The sequence below is a fragment of the Equus przewalskii genome, chromosome 13 (genome assembly GCF_037783145.1).
Source record: "Equus przewalskii isolate Varuska chromosome 13, EquPr2, whole genome shotgun sequence".
NCBI classification, from domain to species: Eukaryota; Metazoa; Chordata; class Mammalia; order Perissodactyla; family Equidae; genus Equus; species Equus przewalskii.
Window position 1 is genome coordinate 17,497,631 of NC_091843.1, and position 17,892 is coordinate 17,515,522.

Genomic DNA, 17,892 nt, shown 5'->3' on the forward strand with positions numbered 1-17,892 from the left:
ATTAGGGATGCTTATCAGGATTCAGAAAGGCATGTTCATGAAAAGCCCATTAAGTATATTTGTTGTATTGACTTATTCCTAGAGAAACTTAGCCCTGTTATAAATCAGAAAGCTCATTAACAGGTAGTAATAATAAAAGTTGCAGAACATTTTATAAGTTACAGATCTCTTCCTACTTTTATCATCTCACAGCAAATTAGGATAGCAAGTTTTTCTTTCATTTTATTGATGTCATAATAGTTTATAACATTGTGAAATTTCAGTTGTCTATTATTATTTGTCAGTCACCATTTTGTGCCCCTTTACCCATTATGCCCATCCCCTAACACCCTTCCCCTCGGGTAACCACTAATCTATTCTCTTTCTTTATGTAATTGGTTTTTTTTCCACATATGAGCGAAATCATACAGTGTTTGTCTTTCTCTGTCTGGCTTATCTCACTTAATGTAGTATGCTCAAGATCCATCCACATTGTTGCAAATAGGACTGTTTTATCTTTTTTATTGCTGAGTAGTATTCCATTGTATATATATAGCACATCTTTTTTTATTGTCATAACATTGATTTATAACATTATATAAATTACACATGTACATCATTATATATTTCAATTTCTATGTAGATTACATCATGTTGACCAACAAAAGACGAATTACAATCCATCAGCACACACAGGTACCTAATCACCCCCTAAGCCCTCCTCCCTTCCCCCTTCCCCTATGGTAACCTCCAATCCAGTCTGTTTCTGTGTGTTTATTTGTTGTTGTTTTTATCTTCTACTTGTGAGCGAGATCATATGGTATTTAACTTTCTCCTTCTGACTTATTTTGCTTAGTATAATACCCTCAAATTCCATCTATGTTTCCACAAATGGCCAGAGTTCATTTCTTATGGCTGAGTAGCATTCCATCGTGTACATATACCACATCTTTATGCATTGATCCCTGGATGGGCACCTAGGTTGCTTCCAAGTCTTGGCTATTGTGAATAATGCTGCAATGAACAGAGGGGTGCATATATCTTTATGCATTTGTGTTTTCATGTTCTTTGGATAAATACCCAGCAGTGGAAAAGCTGGATCATATGTTAGATCTATTCTTAATTTTTTGAGGAATTTACATACTGTTTCCCATAGTGGATGCACCAGTTTGCACTCCCACCAGCAGTGTACGAGGGTTCCCTTCTGTCCACATCCTCTCCAACACTTAGTGTTTCCTGTCTTGTTAATTATAGCCACTCTGACGGGAGTGAGGTGATATCTCATTGTAATTTTGCTTTGCATTTCCCTGGTAGTTAATGATGTTAGACATCTTTTCATGTGCTTTTGGCCATCTGTATATCTTCTTTGGGGAAATGTCATTCAGATCTTTTGCCAACTTTTTAATTGAGTTGTTATATTTTTGTTGTTGAGATGTATGAGTTCTTTGTATATTTTGGATATTAATCCCTTATGAGATATATGGTTTGCAAATATCTTCTCCCAGTTGTTAGGTTGTCTTTTCATGTTGTTGATAGTCTCTTTTGCTGTGCAGAATCTTTTTAGTTGCTATAGTCCCGTTTGTTTATTTTTCTATTGTTTTCCTTGCCCCATCAGACGTGGACTTGAAAATATGCTGTTAAGACCGATGTTAAAGAGTGTCCTGCCTAACTTTTCTTCTAGAAGTTTAATGGTTCCAGGTCTTACATTCAAGTCTCTAATCCATTTTGAGTTAATTTTTGCGTATGGTGTAAGATAATGATCTATTTCCATTCTTTTGCATGTGACTGTCCAGTTTTCCCAACAAGATTTATTGAAGAGACTTTCCTTTCTCTGTTGTATGTCCTTGGCTCCCTTGTCGAGAATTAGCTGTGCATAGATGTGTGGGTTTATTTCTGGGTTCTTGATTCTGTTCCATTGATCTGTTTGTTTTTCTGCCAGTACCATGCTGTTTTCGGTACTATAGCTTTGTAGTATATTTTGAAATCAGGGAGTGTGATACCTCCAGCTTTGTTCTATTTTGTAAGGATTCCTTTGGCTATTTGGGGGTCTTTTGTTGTTCCATATAAATTTTAGGATTCTTTTTTCTACCTCTGTGAAAAATGTTGGAACTTTCATAGGGATTGCGTTGAATCTGTAGATTGCTTTAGGAAGTATGGACATTTTAACTATGTTAATTTTTCCAATCTAAGAGCATGGAATATCTTTCCATTTGTTTGTGTCTTCTTCAATTTCTTTCAACAATGTTTTATAGTTTTCAGTATATGGATCTTTCACCTCTTTGGTTAAGTTTATTCCTAGATATTTTATTCTTTTGTTGCAATCATAAATGAGATTATATTCTTAATTTCTCTTTCTGCTACTTCATTGTTAGTGTATAGAAACACAACTGATTTTTGTATGTTGATTTTGTATCCTGAAACTTGACTGTATTCATTTATTATTTCTAAAAGTCTTTTAGTGGATTCTTTAGGGTTTTCTGTATGTAAAATCCTATCATCTGGAATGGTGACTGTTTCACTTCTTCCTTTCTAATTTGGATCTCTTTTATTTCTTTTTCTTGCCTGATTGCTCTGGCTAAGACTTCCAATACTATGTTAAATAAGTGGTGAAAGTGGGCATCCTTGTCTATTTCCTGTTCTTAGAGGGATAGCTGTCATTTTTTCTCCATTGAGAATGATATTAGCTGTGGGTTTGTCATATGGCCTTTATTATGTTGAAGTACTTTCCTTCTATATGCATTTTATTCAGAGTTTTTATCATAAATGGATGCTGTATGTTGTCAAATGCTTTCTCTGCATCTATTGAGATGACCATATGATTTTTATTCTTCATTTTGTTAATGCAGTGTATCACAGTTGATTTGCAAATGTGGAACCATCCCTGCATCCCTGGAATAAATCCCACTTGATTGTGGTGTATGATCTTTTTAATGTATTTTTGTATTTGATTTGCTAGTATTTTGTTAAGGGTTTTTGCCTCCATGTTCGTCAGTGATATTGGCCTATAATTTCATTTTTTTGTTATGTCCTTGTCTGGTTTTGGTATCAAGATAATGTTGGCTTTGTAGAAAGAGTTAGGAAGCTTCCCCTTCTCTTCAATTTTTTAGAAGAGTTTGAGAAGGATAGGTATTAAATCTTCTTTTAATGTTTAGTAGAATTCACCAGGGAAGCCATCTGGTCCTGGACTTTTATTTTCGGGGGAGGTTTTTGTTTACTGTTTTGATCTCCTTAGTTGTGATTGGTTTATTCAAATTCTTGACTTCTTGATTCAGTTTTGGAAGGTTGCATGATTCTAAGAATTTGTCCATCTCTCTTCCAGATTATCCAATTTGTTGGTATATCACTTTTCATAGTATTCTCTTATAATCTTTTGTGTTTCTGATGTATCTGTTGTAATTTCTCCTCTTTCATTTCTGGTTTTATTTATTTGAGCCTTCTCTCTTTGTTTTCTTGGTGAGTCTAGCTAAAGGTTTCTCAATTTTCTTTATCTTTCCAAAGAACCAGCTCTTGGTTTCATTGATTTTTTTTTTCTATTGTCTTTTTAGTCTCTATTTCACTTATTTCTGCTCTTATTTTTATTATTTCCTTCCTTCTACTGATTTGGGGCTTTGTTGATTCTTCTTTTTCCAGTTAATTTAGGTGCACTGTTAGATTGTTTATTTGGGATTTTTCTTGTTTGTTGAGATAGACCTGAATTGCTATAAACTTCCCACATAGAACCACTTTTGCTGTATCTCATAGATTTTGGCATGTCATATTTTCATTTTCATTTGTCTCTAGGTATTTTTTATTTCTCCTTTAATTTCTTCATTGGCCCAATCATTGTTCAGTAGTGTTCTGTTTAATTTCCACATATTTGTGGCTTTTCTGATTTTCTTCCTGTAGTTGATTTCTACTTTCATACCTTTGTGGTCAGAAAAGATTTTTGGTATTATTTCGATCTTCTTAAATTTATAGAGACTTGTTTTGTGGCCAAATATGTGATCTATCCTGGAGAATGGTCCATGTGCATTTGAAAAGAATGTGTATTCTGCGGTTTTTGGACAGAATGTTCTATACATATATCGACTAAGTCCATCTGGTCTAATGTGTTGTTTAAGGCCAATATTTCCTTATTGATCTTCTGTTTGGATGATCTATCCATTAGTGTAAGTGGAGTGTTAAAGTTCCCTACTATAATTGTGTTACTGTCTATTTCTCCTTTTGTGTCTGTTAATAATTGCTTTATATATTTAGGTGCTCCTATGTTGGGTGCATAGATATTTACAAGTGTTATAGCCTCTTGTTGGATTGTTCCCTTTATTATTATGTAGTGTCTTTCTTGGTCTCTTGTTACAGTTTTTGTTTTAAAGTCTATTCTGTCTGATGTAAGTATTGCTACCCTAGTGTTTTTTCTTTGTCATTTGCATGGAGTATCTTTTTCCATCCCTTCACTTTCAGTTTGTGAGTGTCTTTAGGTCTGAAGTGTGTCTCTTGTATGCAGCATATATATGGGTCTTGTTATTTTATCGAATTAGCAACCCTATGCATTTTGATTGGAACATTTAGTCCATTGACATTTAAAGTAGCTATTGATAAATATGTACTTATTGCCATTTTGTTACTTTTTTCTGGGTATTTTAGTAGTTTTTCTCTGTTCCTTCTCTCTTCCCTTGTGGTTTGATGGTTTTCATTAGTATTATGTTTATATTCCTTTCTCTTAGTTATTTGTGTATTTATTATAAGTTTCTGGTTTCTGATTACCATGAGGTTCATATATAATAATTTACGTCTATAGCAATCTATATTGAGTTGATGGTCTCTCTAGTTTGACCTCTTTTTAAAATCTCTACTCTTTTGCTCCTCTCGTCCCACATTTTATGGTTTTGATATCATATCTAACCTCTTATTTTGTGTGTTTCTATCCATAACCCACTTATCATTGAATAGGTAATTTTAGTACTTATGTCTTTTGGCCTTCATATTATCTTCATAAGTGTTCTGTTACTTTTATTGTATTTTTGCCTTTACCAGTGATTTTATTGCCTCTTTTTTTTTTTTTTTAATAATTCCCTATTCCTATTTGTAGGCTTCTCTTTCCCACTTAAATAAGTTCCTTTAGCATTTCTTGTAAACTTGTTTCTTGGTGATAAACTTGTTTAATTGTTGCTTGTCTGGGAAACTCTTTTTCTCTCCTTCCATTCTGAATGATAACCTTACAGGTTAGACTATTCTTCACAGTAGGCTTTTTTTCTTTCAGCACTTTAAACATATGTAGACTGTAAGCTTCTGGCTGAGAAGTCTGCTAATTGCCTTATGTGGTTTCCTTTGTATGTCACTTGTTGCCTTTCTCTTGCAGCTTTTAGGATTCTCTCTTTATCTTTAATTTTAGGCATTTTAATTATAATGTGTCTTGGTGTGGGCCTCTTTGGTTTTATCTTGTTTGGCACTCTCTCTTGTTCCTGTACTTGGATGTCTGTTTCCTTCCTGAGGTTAGAAAAGTTTTCAGCTATTATTTCTTGAAATAGATTCTCTGCCCCTTTGTCTTTTTCTTCTCCTTCTGGGACACCTGTAATATGAATGTTAGTGTGCTTGATGTTGTCCCAGAGGTCCCTTAGACTGTTCTCATTCTTTTTAATTCTTTTTTCTTTTATCTGTTCAGCTTGGGTGATTTTCTCTAGTCTTTTGTCCAGCTCAGTAATCTGTTCTTCTGTATCATCTACTCTGCTATTGAGTCCTTCTAGTGAATTTTTCATTTCTAGTATTGTATTCTTCATTTCTGATTGGATTTTTATATTTTCCAATTCATTTTTGATTTTCTCATTGAGTTCATCCATTCTTCTCCCAAGATCAGTGAGCATCCTTATGACTTTTTGCTTGAACTCTGTCAGGTACATTGTTTATTTCTGTGTCATTTAGTTCTTTTTCTGGGGTTTGGTCCTGTTCCCTTGCTTGGAATGTATTCTTTTGCCTCCTCATTTTGTCTCTTTCTCTGTGCTTATATCTATGTATTAGGGGGATCAGCTATGTCTCCTGATCTTGGAGAAGTGGCTTTATGTAAGAGTTGCCTTTTGAGGCCCAGCAGTGTGCTTCTCTCTTGTCACCAGTTCCAAATAATCCAGGAGTGACCCCTGTGTGAGCTACGTGTGTCCTTCTACTCCAGCAGGGTTGTTCTTGCTGCAGGTGCTCAGGGAGTCTAGGCTGTCCCCCTGGCTGGCTGGTTGTAATGCTCAGTTGCATGTGGCTGCTATGGACCTTTTAGTCACTTTATCAGGTTTGAGGAGCCTCAGCACAGTTGGCTGAAAGGTTTAATGGTACATTCCTGTTGCAGTTTTTTGTTAAGTGAGTAAGCCCCCAGCATGGCTGGTTGCTAGGCTCAGGGGCTTACAATTGCTGTAGGCCTCCAGTCTGCAATGCTGTTGTCATCTCTCTCAGAATTGCGGCTGAATGGGGCTGGCCCCAAGCATGGGAGAACCCAGTTGTTTCAGACTTTGGAAGGAGGGGCCAATCCCCTATGTGGCTGTTTGAGAAGCATGGGTCTTCTGTGGCTGATAAGCCCCATGACTCATGGTTCCACCCACACCATCAATACAGTCCTGGCCTGTTCACATGTCCTGCTCCCCGGGAGCATGCCCAGGCCCCACTGCAGTGGTCCCCACACACTCCAGCAACACCCCACCTACTCCACTTGCTCCTCACACATGCAGTATCCTACAGAGGGGGACCCACTCGCCTGCCTGCAGAGGATGAAGGCACCCAGTCTATGCAGGCCAAAAAGTTACCCAAGGGCTTGCTGTTGGGTGGGGCCAGTTCCTAGGGCAGGCTGCCTGCTCTGGATGAGCTGCATTGAATTGGTGCTCTAGTGGGTGGGGCAGACCCAGGGCTAAAAGGCCAGGGGAAAAACTCCAGTGGCATCTGCCAGGGTCTGTGTCAGCACACCTATAGTCAGTCACGACAATGGCTGCCACCAATGTCTCAGTCCCTGAAGAGTTCTCACCTCTCACCAAGATGCACCCATAGCCTATCAAGTGAGTCTCTTTTCACCAAAACACCGTGCACCTTTCTTTCTGGTGATTTTAGGTTGCTTTCTGAAACCAGTGGATTTGTGTGTGAGCCCTTTAAGAGCTGGCTTTTTTCCATTTATATCCAATAGGTTTTCTAGGGGTATTCCCCATTGTAGTTAATAGCTAGCAAAGCCAGATATTATGAGACTTGTCTCAGTTGTGCTGAGTCCGAAGGATGCTTATAGTGGTAACATTTACCCGCTCAGGTCCCCCACTCCTCCAGGGAAGGCTGCATACCTGAGGCTTGCTCCTGGCCAGCTGTGAAGTGCTGCAGCCTGTGAAGGTGGCTTTTTTCTCTCTAGAGAGGAATTTTTTCATCTTCTGCTCAGTCAGGACTGTCCCTTGTTGTGAGGGTTCTTTTTATCCAATTTTCAGTTCTTTCTCAGGGGTAATATTTCTAAGAATAGTTGTAACTTTGTTGTGTTCATGGAAGGAGGTGAGTTCAGAGTCCACCTACACCACCATCTTGACCTCCATTGAGCCCATATCTTCTTTATCCATTTATTAGTCAATGAACACTTGCGTTGCTTCCATGTCTTGGCTATTGTGACCAATGCTGCAATGAACATAGGGGTGCACAAGTCTCTGAATTGTTGATTTCAAGTTCTTTGGACAAATACCCAGTAGTGAAATAGCTGGGTCATATGGTATTTTGGTTTTTAATTTTTTTAGATATTTCACCCACTGTTTTCCCTAGTGGCTATACCAGTTTGTATTCCCACCAGCAGCGTATGGGGTTCCTTTTTCTCCACATCCTCTCCAACACTTGTTCTTTTTTGTCCTGGTGATTGTAGCCATTCTAACAGGTGTAAGGTGATATCTCATTATAGTTCTGATTTACCTTTCCCTAATGATAGCTAATATTGAACATCTTTTCATGTACCTGTTGGCCATCTGTATATCTTCTTTGGAAAAATGTCTGGTCATATCCTCTGCCCATTTTTTGAGCAGGTTGTTTGTTTTTTTCTTGTTGAATTATATGAGATGTTTGTATATTTTGGAGATTAACCTCTTGTTGGATATATGATTTCCAAATATTTTCTTCCAGTTGGTAGGTTGCCTTTTCATTTTGTTCATGGTTTCCTTTGCCTTGCAGAAGCTCTTTAGTCTCATGAGGTCCCATTTGTTTACTTTTTCTTTCGTTTCCCTTGCCTGAGTAGATAAGGTATTCAAAAAGATGCTGCTAAGACCAATGTTGAAGAGTGTACTGCCTATATTTTCTTCTAGGAGCTTTATATCTTTAATCCATTTTGAGTTAATTTTTGTGTATGGTGTGAGATAATGGTCTGCTTTCATTCTTTTGCATGTGGCTGCCCAGTTCTTCCAACGCCATTTATTGAAAAAATTTCCTTTCTCCGTTGTATGTTCTTAGCTTCTTTGTGGAAGATTAGCTTTCTGTATATGTGAGGTTTTATTTCTGGGTTTTCAGTTCTGTCCCATTGATCTGTGTGTCTGTTTTTGTACCAGTACCATGCTGTTTTGATTACTATAGCTTTGTAGTATATTTTGAAGTCAGGGATTGTGATGCCTCCAGTTTTTCTTTCCCCCCTAGGATTGCTTTAGCTGTTCAGGGTCTTTGGTTGCCCCATATGAATTTTAGGATTCTTCTTTTTTTCTGAGGAACATTGTCACTGAGCTAACATCTGTGCCAATCTTCCTCTATTCTATGTGGGATGCTACTACACTGTCTTAACAAGTGGTGCTAGGTCCACGCCCAGGGTCTGAACCTGTAAACCCTGGGCTGCCAAAGCAGAGCACTCAGACTTAACCACTATGCCATCAGGCAGCCCCAGGATTCTTTGTTCTATTTCTGTGAAGAATGTCTTTGGGATTCCAATTGGGACTGCATTGAATGTAGAGATTGCTTTAGGTAGTATGAACATTTTAACTATGTTTATTCTTCCAATCCATGAGCATAGAATATCTTTCCATTTCTGTATGTCATCATCAATTTCTTTCAATTATGTCTTATAGTTTTCATTGGATAGGTCTTTCACCTCCTTGGTTAGATTTATTCCTAGTATTTTATTCTTTTTGCTGTGGTTGTAAATGGGATTGTATTCCTGAGTTCTCTTTCTCATAGTTCATTATTAGAGCATAAAAATGCAACTGATGGCGCCAGCCCTGTGGCCGAGTGGTTAAGTGCATGAGCTCTGCTGTGGCAGCCCAGGGTTTCGCTGGTTCAGATCCTGGGCGTGGACATGGCACCACTCATCAGGCCACGTTGAGGCGGCGTTCCATATGCCACAACTAGAAGGACCAGCAACTAAGATATACAACTATGTACCAGCGGGGATTTGGGGAGATAAAGCAGAAAAAAAGAAAAAGATTGGCCACAGTTGTTAGCTCTGGTGCCAATCTTTAAAAAAAAAAAATGCAACTGATTTTTGTAAGTTGATTTTTTACCCTGCATCTTTGCTGTAGTTGATTATTTCTAATAGTTTTCTGATAGATTCTTTAGGATTTTCTGTGCATAAAATCACATCATCTGCAAACATTGAGAGTTTCACTTCCTCCATGACAATTTGGATACCATTTGTTTCTTTTTCTTGCTTAATTGCTCTGGCCAAAACCTCCAGTACTGTGTTGATTAAAAGTGGTGAGAGTAGGCACGCTTGTCTTGTTCCTGTTCTGAGAGTGGTGACTTTCAGTTTTTCTCTGTTGAGTATGATGTTGGCTGTGGGTTTGTCATTTTGGCCTTTATTATGTTGAAGTACTTTCCTTCTCTACCCATTTTATTGAGAGGTTTTTTCATAAATGGATGTTGGATCTTATCAGATATTTTCTCAGCATGTATTGAGTTGATCATGTGGTTTTTATTCCTCATTTTCTCACTGTGGTGTATCACATTGATTGATTTGCAGATGTTGAATTATCCCTGTGTCCCTAATGTAAATCCCACTTGGTCATGGTGTATGATCCTTTTGATGTATTTCTACGTTTGGTTTGCCAATATTTTGTTGAGGATTTTTGCATCTATGTTCATCACTGATATTGGCCTGTAATTTTCCTTCTTTGTATTGTCCTTATCTGGCTTTGGAATTAGGGTGATGTTGGCCTCATAAAATGTGTTAGGAAGTGTTCTGTCTTCTTCAATTTTATGGGATAGTTTGAGGAGGATAGGTACTAAATCTTCTTTGAATGTTTGGTAGCATTTTCCAGAGAAGCCATCTGGTCCTGGACTTTTATTTCTTGGGAGTTTTTTGATTACTATTTCAATCTCTTTACTTGTGATTGGTCTATTCAGATTCTCTATTTTTTCTTGGTTCAGTTTTGGAAGGTTGTATGATTCTAAGAATTTATCTTTTTCTTCTAAATGGTCCAATATGTTGGCATATAGTTTTTCATAGTATTCTTTTATAATCCTCTGTATTTCTGTGGTATCTGTTGTAATTTCTCCTCTTTCATTTCTAATTTTATTTGTTTAAGGCTTCTCTCTTTTTTTCTTAGTGAGTCTGGCTAAGGGTTTGCCAATTTCATCTTCTCAAAGAAACAGCTCTTAGCTTCATTGATTCTTTCTTCTGTTTTTTTGGTTTTGGTTTCATTGATTTCTGCTCTATTTTTTATTATTTCCCTCCTCTGCTGACTTTGGGCTTTGTTTATTCTTCTTTTTCTAGTTCTGTTAGGTGTAGTTTAAGATTGCTTATTTGAGATTTTTCTTATTTGTTTAATGTGGGCCTGTATTTCTATGAATTTCCCTCTTAGGACTGCTTTTGCTGCATCTCATATGAGTTGGTATGGTGTATTATCATTTTCATTTGTCTCTGAATATTCTTTGATTTCTCCTTTAATTTCTTCAATGATCCATTGGTTGTTCAGTAGCATGTTGTTTAGTCTCTACATATTTGTCACTTTCCCAGCTTTTTTCTTATAGTTGATTTCTAGTTATATAGCTTTATGGTCAGAAAAGATGTTTGATATGATTTCAATATTCTTAAATTTATTGAGACTTGCCTTGTTTCCCAGCATATGGTCTATCTTTGAGACTATTCCATGTGCACTTGAGAAGAATTTGTATTCTGCTGATTTTGGATGGAGTGTTCTCTATATTAAGGCTATTAAGTCCATCTGGTCTAGTTTTTCATTTAGTTCCACTATTTCCTTGTTGATTTTCTGTATGGTTCATCTTTCCATTGATGACAGTGGGGTGTTAAGGTCCCCTACTATTATTGTGTTGCTGTTAATGTCTCCTTTTAGGTCAATTAAAATTTGCTTTATGTACTTTGGTGCTCCTGTGTTAAGTGAACATATATTTATAAGTGTTATGTCTTCTTGGTGGAATATACCTTTTATCATTGTATACTGTCCCTCTTTGTCTCTCATTGTCTTTTTTATCTTGAAGTCTACTTTGTCTGATATAAGTATGGCAACACCTGCTTTCTTTTGTTTGCAATTAGCTTGGAGTATCGTCTTTCATCCCTTCACACCAAGCCTGTGTTTGTCATTAGAGCTAAGATATGTTTCCTGGAGGCAGCAAATTCTTGGGTCTTGCTTCTTAATCCAGGATGGCAAGATTTTAATTCAAATTTTCAGTGGCGACCAAGTATTGGAGAATATATGTGACTTGTCCCAGGTCACTCATCCTGGTCTGTATTATCAGGATTCCAAATGAATTATTTTGTCTACAGAATTTCTGCCTTAATCCAATAGGAGATACATCAACTTGCAAACATTTGTAATTTTTTCTTAGTTTTATAAAGTGTGTGATAGCATTAAAAAAAGTAAAACACTGGCATAAATATGAATGTTGATGATGTGAGGAAAACACATTTTTCTACTTTATTTTTAAAACATGAGTAAAACGCATTGCTTATGCAGTAGCATTAGTCAATTAATTTTTCTTCTTCACAGCACTAGTATTCACAGCACTAGTTCACAAATGTTAGTGAATGTCTAGTTTCCATGAATATCTCTCAGCAGCAAGTGTGAGCCACAACCTATAGTAGTGATTCCAGACTTCACTTCACCTACAGTCAGGCATCTGTTTATGACTCTCTTTTTGTCATATGTGTGCCCTTGAACCTTTCATGACCTTTGTGTTCATTCCATCAGATGAAGCGAATTTTCTCTGGTTTCTCAAGATGAGGATTATTTCTACTATTTTACATAAATAGCATGAGTGCTTAGCATGACCATAATGTACCTAATTTCATTTCCTTTATAATTTCTATTCTGCAGAATACAGGTTCCTATATGTTAGTGGCAATATAGGTTGTAGCTACGTGTCAAAAAAAAAACTGATGGACCAGTGAGAAAATCAACCAAGTACACATAGTCAAAATAGCCATTTTTTAAAACCTGAATAAAGATAAAAAGTGAATGTTAATTTTTATAGAATTTTAAAAATTAATAAATTTCATCAAAAACAGAAACAATCAGTTTGATAATAAGATAAACTTTGGTACTACTTATGTAATGTTAATTAAATGGATTAAAATTTATTTACTTTTAAAAATGAGAGGAGAGTAGATCTTAAAAGTTCTCATCACAAGAAAAGACATTTTGTAACTATCTATGGTGATGGATGTTAACTAGATTTATTGTGGTGATCATTTTGCAATATATACAAATATTGAGTCATTATATTGTACATCTGAAACTAATACAATGTTATCTGCCACTTATATTGCAATAAAAAGTATATATTAAAAAAACTCTAAAACCTAAGATACATTATAATTTTAAGGTAAAAAAAGAGAAGTAATGCAATAAAATAATCCTCCAAATAAAAATACTTATAATGAGCAAAACCAACTGCTTGCCTCTTTATAATTCATGTATTTATTCATTCAAAAAATATTGATGATAATCTCACAGTAAATAGAACAAAGTCTGTGCCCTTAAGTAGCTTTAATTTTATTGGTAGAAATAGACAGTTCTTAAAAAAATAAATAAGCAAGATAATTTTAGATTGTGATAATTACTTGAAGGAGATAGATAAGACTGAACATTAGTTAAGCAGCCACTTTGGGTGGGCTGCTTGGGAAGGACCTCTCAGAGGAGGTGATTTTTGCGCTGATGGATCAGAAGAGGGGTCTCTGTGAAGATCAGGGGACACATATACTAGGCAGAAAGAACAATTGTGAAGGCTGGAAGATAGTGAGTGAGGACAGGATATGAGATAATATTGGGAAGGAAAGGCCAGATTATTCAGAGTTCAGCAGGCCATAACCAAGACTTTGGGTTTTATTGGAAGAGTCACTAAAAGTTTTAAACAGAGGAGTATGATCTATGTTTTTGAAAGATCTCTGTTGTGTGGATAAGGCATAGTAGGGAGGCAAATGGAGAGGTTGGGAGACCAAGCTACTGTGGTAGAATAGAGGAGAGGCAGTGGGGCCATAGACTCTGAGGGATGCAGTGGAGATGGAAAGGCGTTGAAGCAGAGTAGCCAACAGATCTTGGTGAAGGAAAGGAAGGAATCAAGGATGAACATTGGCCCTAGGATCCTCTCTTATAACTAAAAAGGAAAACAGAAATTAACAGAGCATAAACCTTAATGAAGCAGTAATCAAACTGCAGAGGCATGAGCTGCTTACATTAAGTTAATCACTTATTTCCATCCCACTACTGAGGAGAGGGCCTCTCACACCTAACTGAGGAATTCCATAGACTCAGTGCGCCTGGATTCCTTGTCTGAGCGCTACCCAAGACTTTTTTGATGAAAAACATCTAGCTGTAGACTGTTTCTCAAGCTGGGGCTGCTTCTTATTTCTCTGTTCTCAACACATAGGTAGTACCCCTCAGGGTAGAGTAAACCAACGTTGGTCAAATTCAACATCAGTTCTACTCTTCATTTTCTTCAACAGATGTAAAGGCCTACTATGTGTCAGATACTCTTTTATATTCTTTACATAAATTATCAATTCTTGCAGAAACCCTGTTAGGAAATTGTTTTTATTGTTGTTAATAATATCCCCTTTTTACAGACAAAGAAACTAAAATTGGTTAGGAGACATTAACCGTCTTGATGTGAACCAGTCAGTGAGGCAGAGTTAGAATTCATACCTATGTCTGTTGTATTCTAAAACTTGGTTTTTTTTCATGACATTATGCTGCCTCGTTGATCAGAAAACGTCTATTATGGGCTGGCCTGGTGGCGCAGCGGTTAAGTTCACATGTTCCGCTTCTAAGCGGCCCGGGGTTTGCTGGTTTGGATCCCGGGTGCGGACATGGCACTGCTTGGCAAAAAGCCATGCTATGGTAGGTGTCACACTTATAAAGTAGAGGAAGACGGGCATGGATGTTAGCTCAGGGATAGTCTTCCTCAGCAAAAAGAGGAGGATTGGCAGCAGTTAGCTCAAGGCTAATCTTCCTCAAAAAAATAAAAAGAAAAAAAAGAAAACTTATATTAGTAAATCATTTAGGATTGTATGTTTTTTGACTCCTTCTAGTAGGTCTTCAATAGAGAGATTAGTGAAAAATGATGACAGAGAAATATAAAGACATTAAAGGGGCATATTCATTTCTCTGTGATAAAGTAATAAAGGTACAAGTATTCTAGATAAATAACTCTACCAGCTCATGGGAGGAAGGTCTCTAATAGATCATGAGAATATCAGATTACTCATGACAGAGCAAATCAGGTGATAGATGAAAGACTGATTGTGTGTTGTGTTAAAAACACTTGCAAAGTAATATACTATGCGTAGAAAGCTCAAAAATGATGGATCAAAGCCAAGATTGAGTGAAGATTAGATTTTAGGATCTTGCAAAGGGAAAATAAGACAAATGTGAGTGGAAGAGGAGTATCTATGTCAGTATTCTCAATCAATTGTGAAGAAAAGAGCGCTGGGACTGCCCCACTCCACCCCCAAACATCCTTGAACATGGGAACTGCCCACTTACCAAATACTCCCAGGTGGTTTTGGTACAAGTAGGTAATAGACCACATTCTGGGAAAATACTGATTTAATCAAGTCTCTTTATTTTACAAATCAGTTTGAGGCTCATAAAGGAAAATGGTTCTCCAAAGGTGCAGCACACTTTTTTCACTACAGCTTAAACTAAATCAGTCTCTTAGGCCCAGTTCTGTCCTCTTTGAAACTTGGATTTAATTTTTCTAACTCCAACCGTGGACCAGCTAACAACATATATCATTGCTATTTCTCTTCTAGAATCACAACCACAGCTGCCTGCATGATGGACCTAAGGCGGTACCCACTGGATGAACAAAACTGCACCTTGGAAATTGAAAGCTGTAAGTTTTCCTGAGAATCCAGCTAGACTGAACTCTGCTTTAAGTTTCTCGTTAGGCAGAGGCCTCCTACTCTGGTTTATGTCCAGACCACAAGTCCTGCAAAGTTTCTGCCAGCACACTAAATATGGTGGAGGGAAGCTCTCACAGTATCTTCCCTCAGTGATGCTGTCACCCCCTTTAATCTCATCCCTAACTTCCTGGGAGAGATGTTTAGGGAAGAAGTAATCTAGCAATAAAAGGAAGATGCTAAGAGCCTGGAAGGAGACCAAGGGCTATTCCAAGCATTTAAAGTATGTAATTGGTGCAAACAGCTACAACAGACTTGGGAAAATAGGTGGAGGTGGCAGGGTGATACAAGATGTCCTAATTTCTTTACTTCTCAAATATTATCTCTTTGCAATTGCAAGGTAAATGTGGCCTTCTAGATTAAATAAAACATTTATACAGTGTGGATTGGTGGGATGTTTTTATTTTTGAGAGATTATTTTCAGTGTCTTAATTTGTTCTCTGTTCTTTGCGGAGGCTATCTGATGAGCAAGATTGGTGTACCTCCGTGTATTTATTCTTTTTCCTATGCTGACCTGTTTTGCAATGTTGTTGCTTTTCTAGGCCATGATTTCAGCATCATTTTTGATGATTCGTTCCCATGTCCTGTTGGGTGGGCTAAAACATTGATTTCATAACCTCTCTCTGTTTCTGAGGTCACACAAGGAGGTCGTTTGAGGCGGAATTGGATTTTGAATCTCTTTTCTCTGTCAATTCTTAGCAGTGTTTTCATACCGCATCCCACCAAACAATTGGAAGCTGATGATATTATATCCAGCATTCTAGATAATGAGGAACTCGACTGTTGTGCAGATACTCTCTGCCTTTGTGAGGAACTCTAGCAAGCAATGTAGTGCTAAATCACTGCTCTGAGCAGAAATAAGGCGTTTGTGACACAGTGTGGATATTTTAGCCCATTTCAAAAAAATAGCTTCCAGGGATAATTAAATTTACATGCATTTTTTGAAGAACCTAATTTCATACTTGTATTTCCAAATCATCAATATTTTTCACATTAGATCTTGCCATACTATTTAATGAAATTGGTCTATAGGATTTTTATGATTGCTTTTATGTAAATATCTTTGGGATAACTTTGCATTTTCATAACTTACAATACAGTTTAGAGTGGAAAAAAAGTTTTTCAAAGTCCAAATTCTTTGATTGATTCAAATTATTGATGTAATTATATTTTGGAAAAAATATGTTGCTGTGTACCACTCATGAATTTTTGTAGTAAGAGCATTTTTCAGGCTAAAATTTAACTGGAATTTTAATAATCATAATTGTACATGGTTAAAGAACTTGCACTTTTTCAATTTCATTTGAGCCTTCCAAAACTTTCCAGGTAACTAAACCAAGGCCCATTTATTTTAAGGATCTGATGCCTAAGGACATAGCACCCAAGTGTTTAGTGTAATTAAATTATAATTCTGACCTGAATATTTAATAACTAATATGATAATTCCTTAGAATTTTAAAAAGCTTTATAAAGGGGTTTTTACGTATCTCATTTCAATTCACAGTTACCCTGTTAAGTGAGGTAGAATAGAATTTTTCCAGCTTTATGGAGATATAACTGACATTTAACATTGTGTAAGTTTAAGATGTACAATGTCTGGACGATCTATCTATTGTTGAGAGTGGGGTATTAAAGTCCTCAACTATTATTGTATCCTGTTTATATCTCCTTTTAGTTCTGTTAGTATTTGCTTTATATATTTAGGTGCTCCAATGTTGGGTGCATAAATATTTACTATTGTTGTATCTTCTTGATGAATTGACCCCTTTATCATCAAATAATGATCTTCTTTGTCTCCTAGGGGCATTTAACTTAAAGTCTACACGGTAGATGTTAATATACCTGTCTTTACAACCAGGGAAACAGACAGAAAATGATAAAGTGATTTGCCCACGATCATGCAGCCAGTGAGTGGCACACAGGCTCTTGCTGATGTGGTAATCAATAGCTGATTTATCTTAATAAAGCCACTGATTTTGGAAAGACTAGATTAAGAGGAAGATTCCCTATTCTAAAAGTCAATGGGAAAGAGCCCATCCTTATGAAAACTCAGGGCTTATTCATATTTAGCCAGACAGCAAATCATTGTTACAGAGAATGAAACATGATGCTATATTAATAATGTACATGATATCCAGGTCCTGTTGTTATAACTAGGTAGTTAACTAACTAAGCATATTAAAATGAGTTTAAAATCCTATCTCTTAAACAACTAGCTCTGAAGTTGATGCCTGACATTCCACCTTATTCATTCATTCCTTTCTGTTAAACAAACTCTGGGCATTCATTCCTCTCCCTCCCCACCCCCCTCTCTCCTGTGCCTTCCCCTCCTTCTTCTCCTTAGTTTCCTTCCTCTCTCTCTCTCTCAAATGCAAAAGACATGATAGTGTCTAATAGTGACATTGCTAAACCACTATCATCCTGTCTCCATATTAATAATTAGCATAGGGGCCGGCCCCATGGCTGAATGGTTAAGTTTGCGTGCTCCGCTGCGGCGACCCGGGGTTTCGCCGGTTCGGACACCAGGCATGGACACGGCACGGCTCGTTAGGCCATGTTGAGGCAGCATCCCACATACCACAACTAGAATGACACACAACTAAAAA

The 17,892-nt window shown here is 36.9% G+C and overlaps 1 protein-coding gene across 5 annotated transcripts in view; it reads left to right on the forward strand.

The window, feature by feature from the left end:
- Window positions 1–17,892, forward strand: part of GABRB2 (gamma-aminobutyric acid type A receptor subunit beta2) — a 249,823-nt gene that overhangs the window by 111,760 nt on the left and 120,171 nt on the right. For all 5 annotated transcript variants that reach the window (XM_008517149.2, XM_070569094.1, XM_070569097.1 and 2 more), the window contains one exon: window positions 15,137–15,219. In XM_008517149.2, coding sequence (XP_008515371.2) covers window positions 15,137–15,219 — 83 coding nt within the window. The remainder of the gene's footprint in view (window positions 1–15,136; window positions 15,220–17,892) is intronic.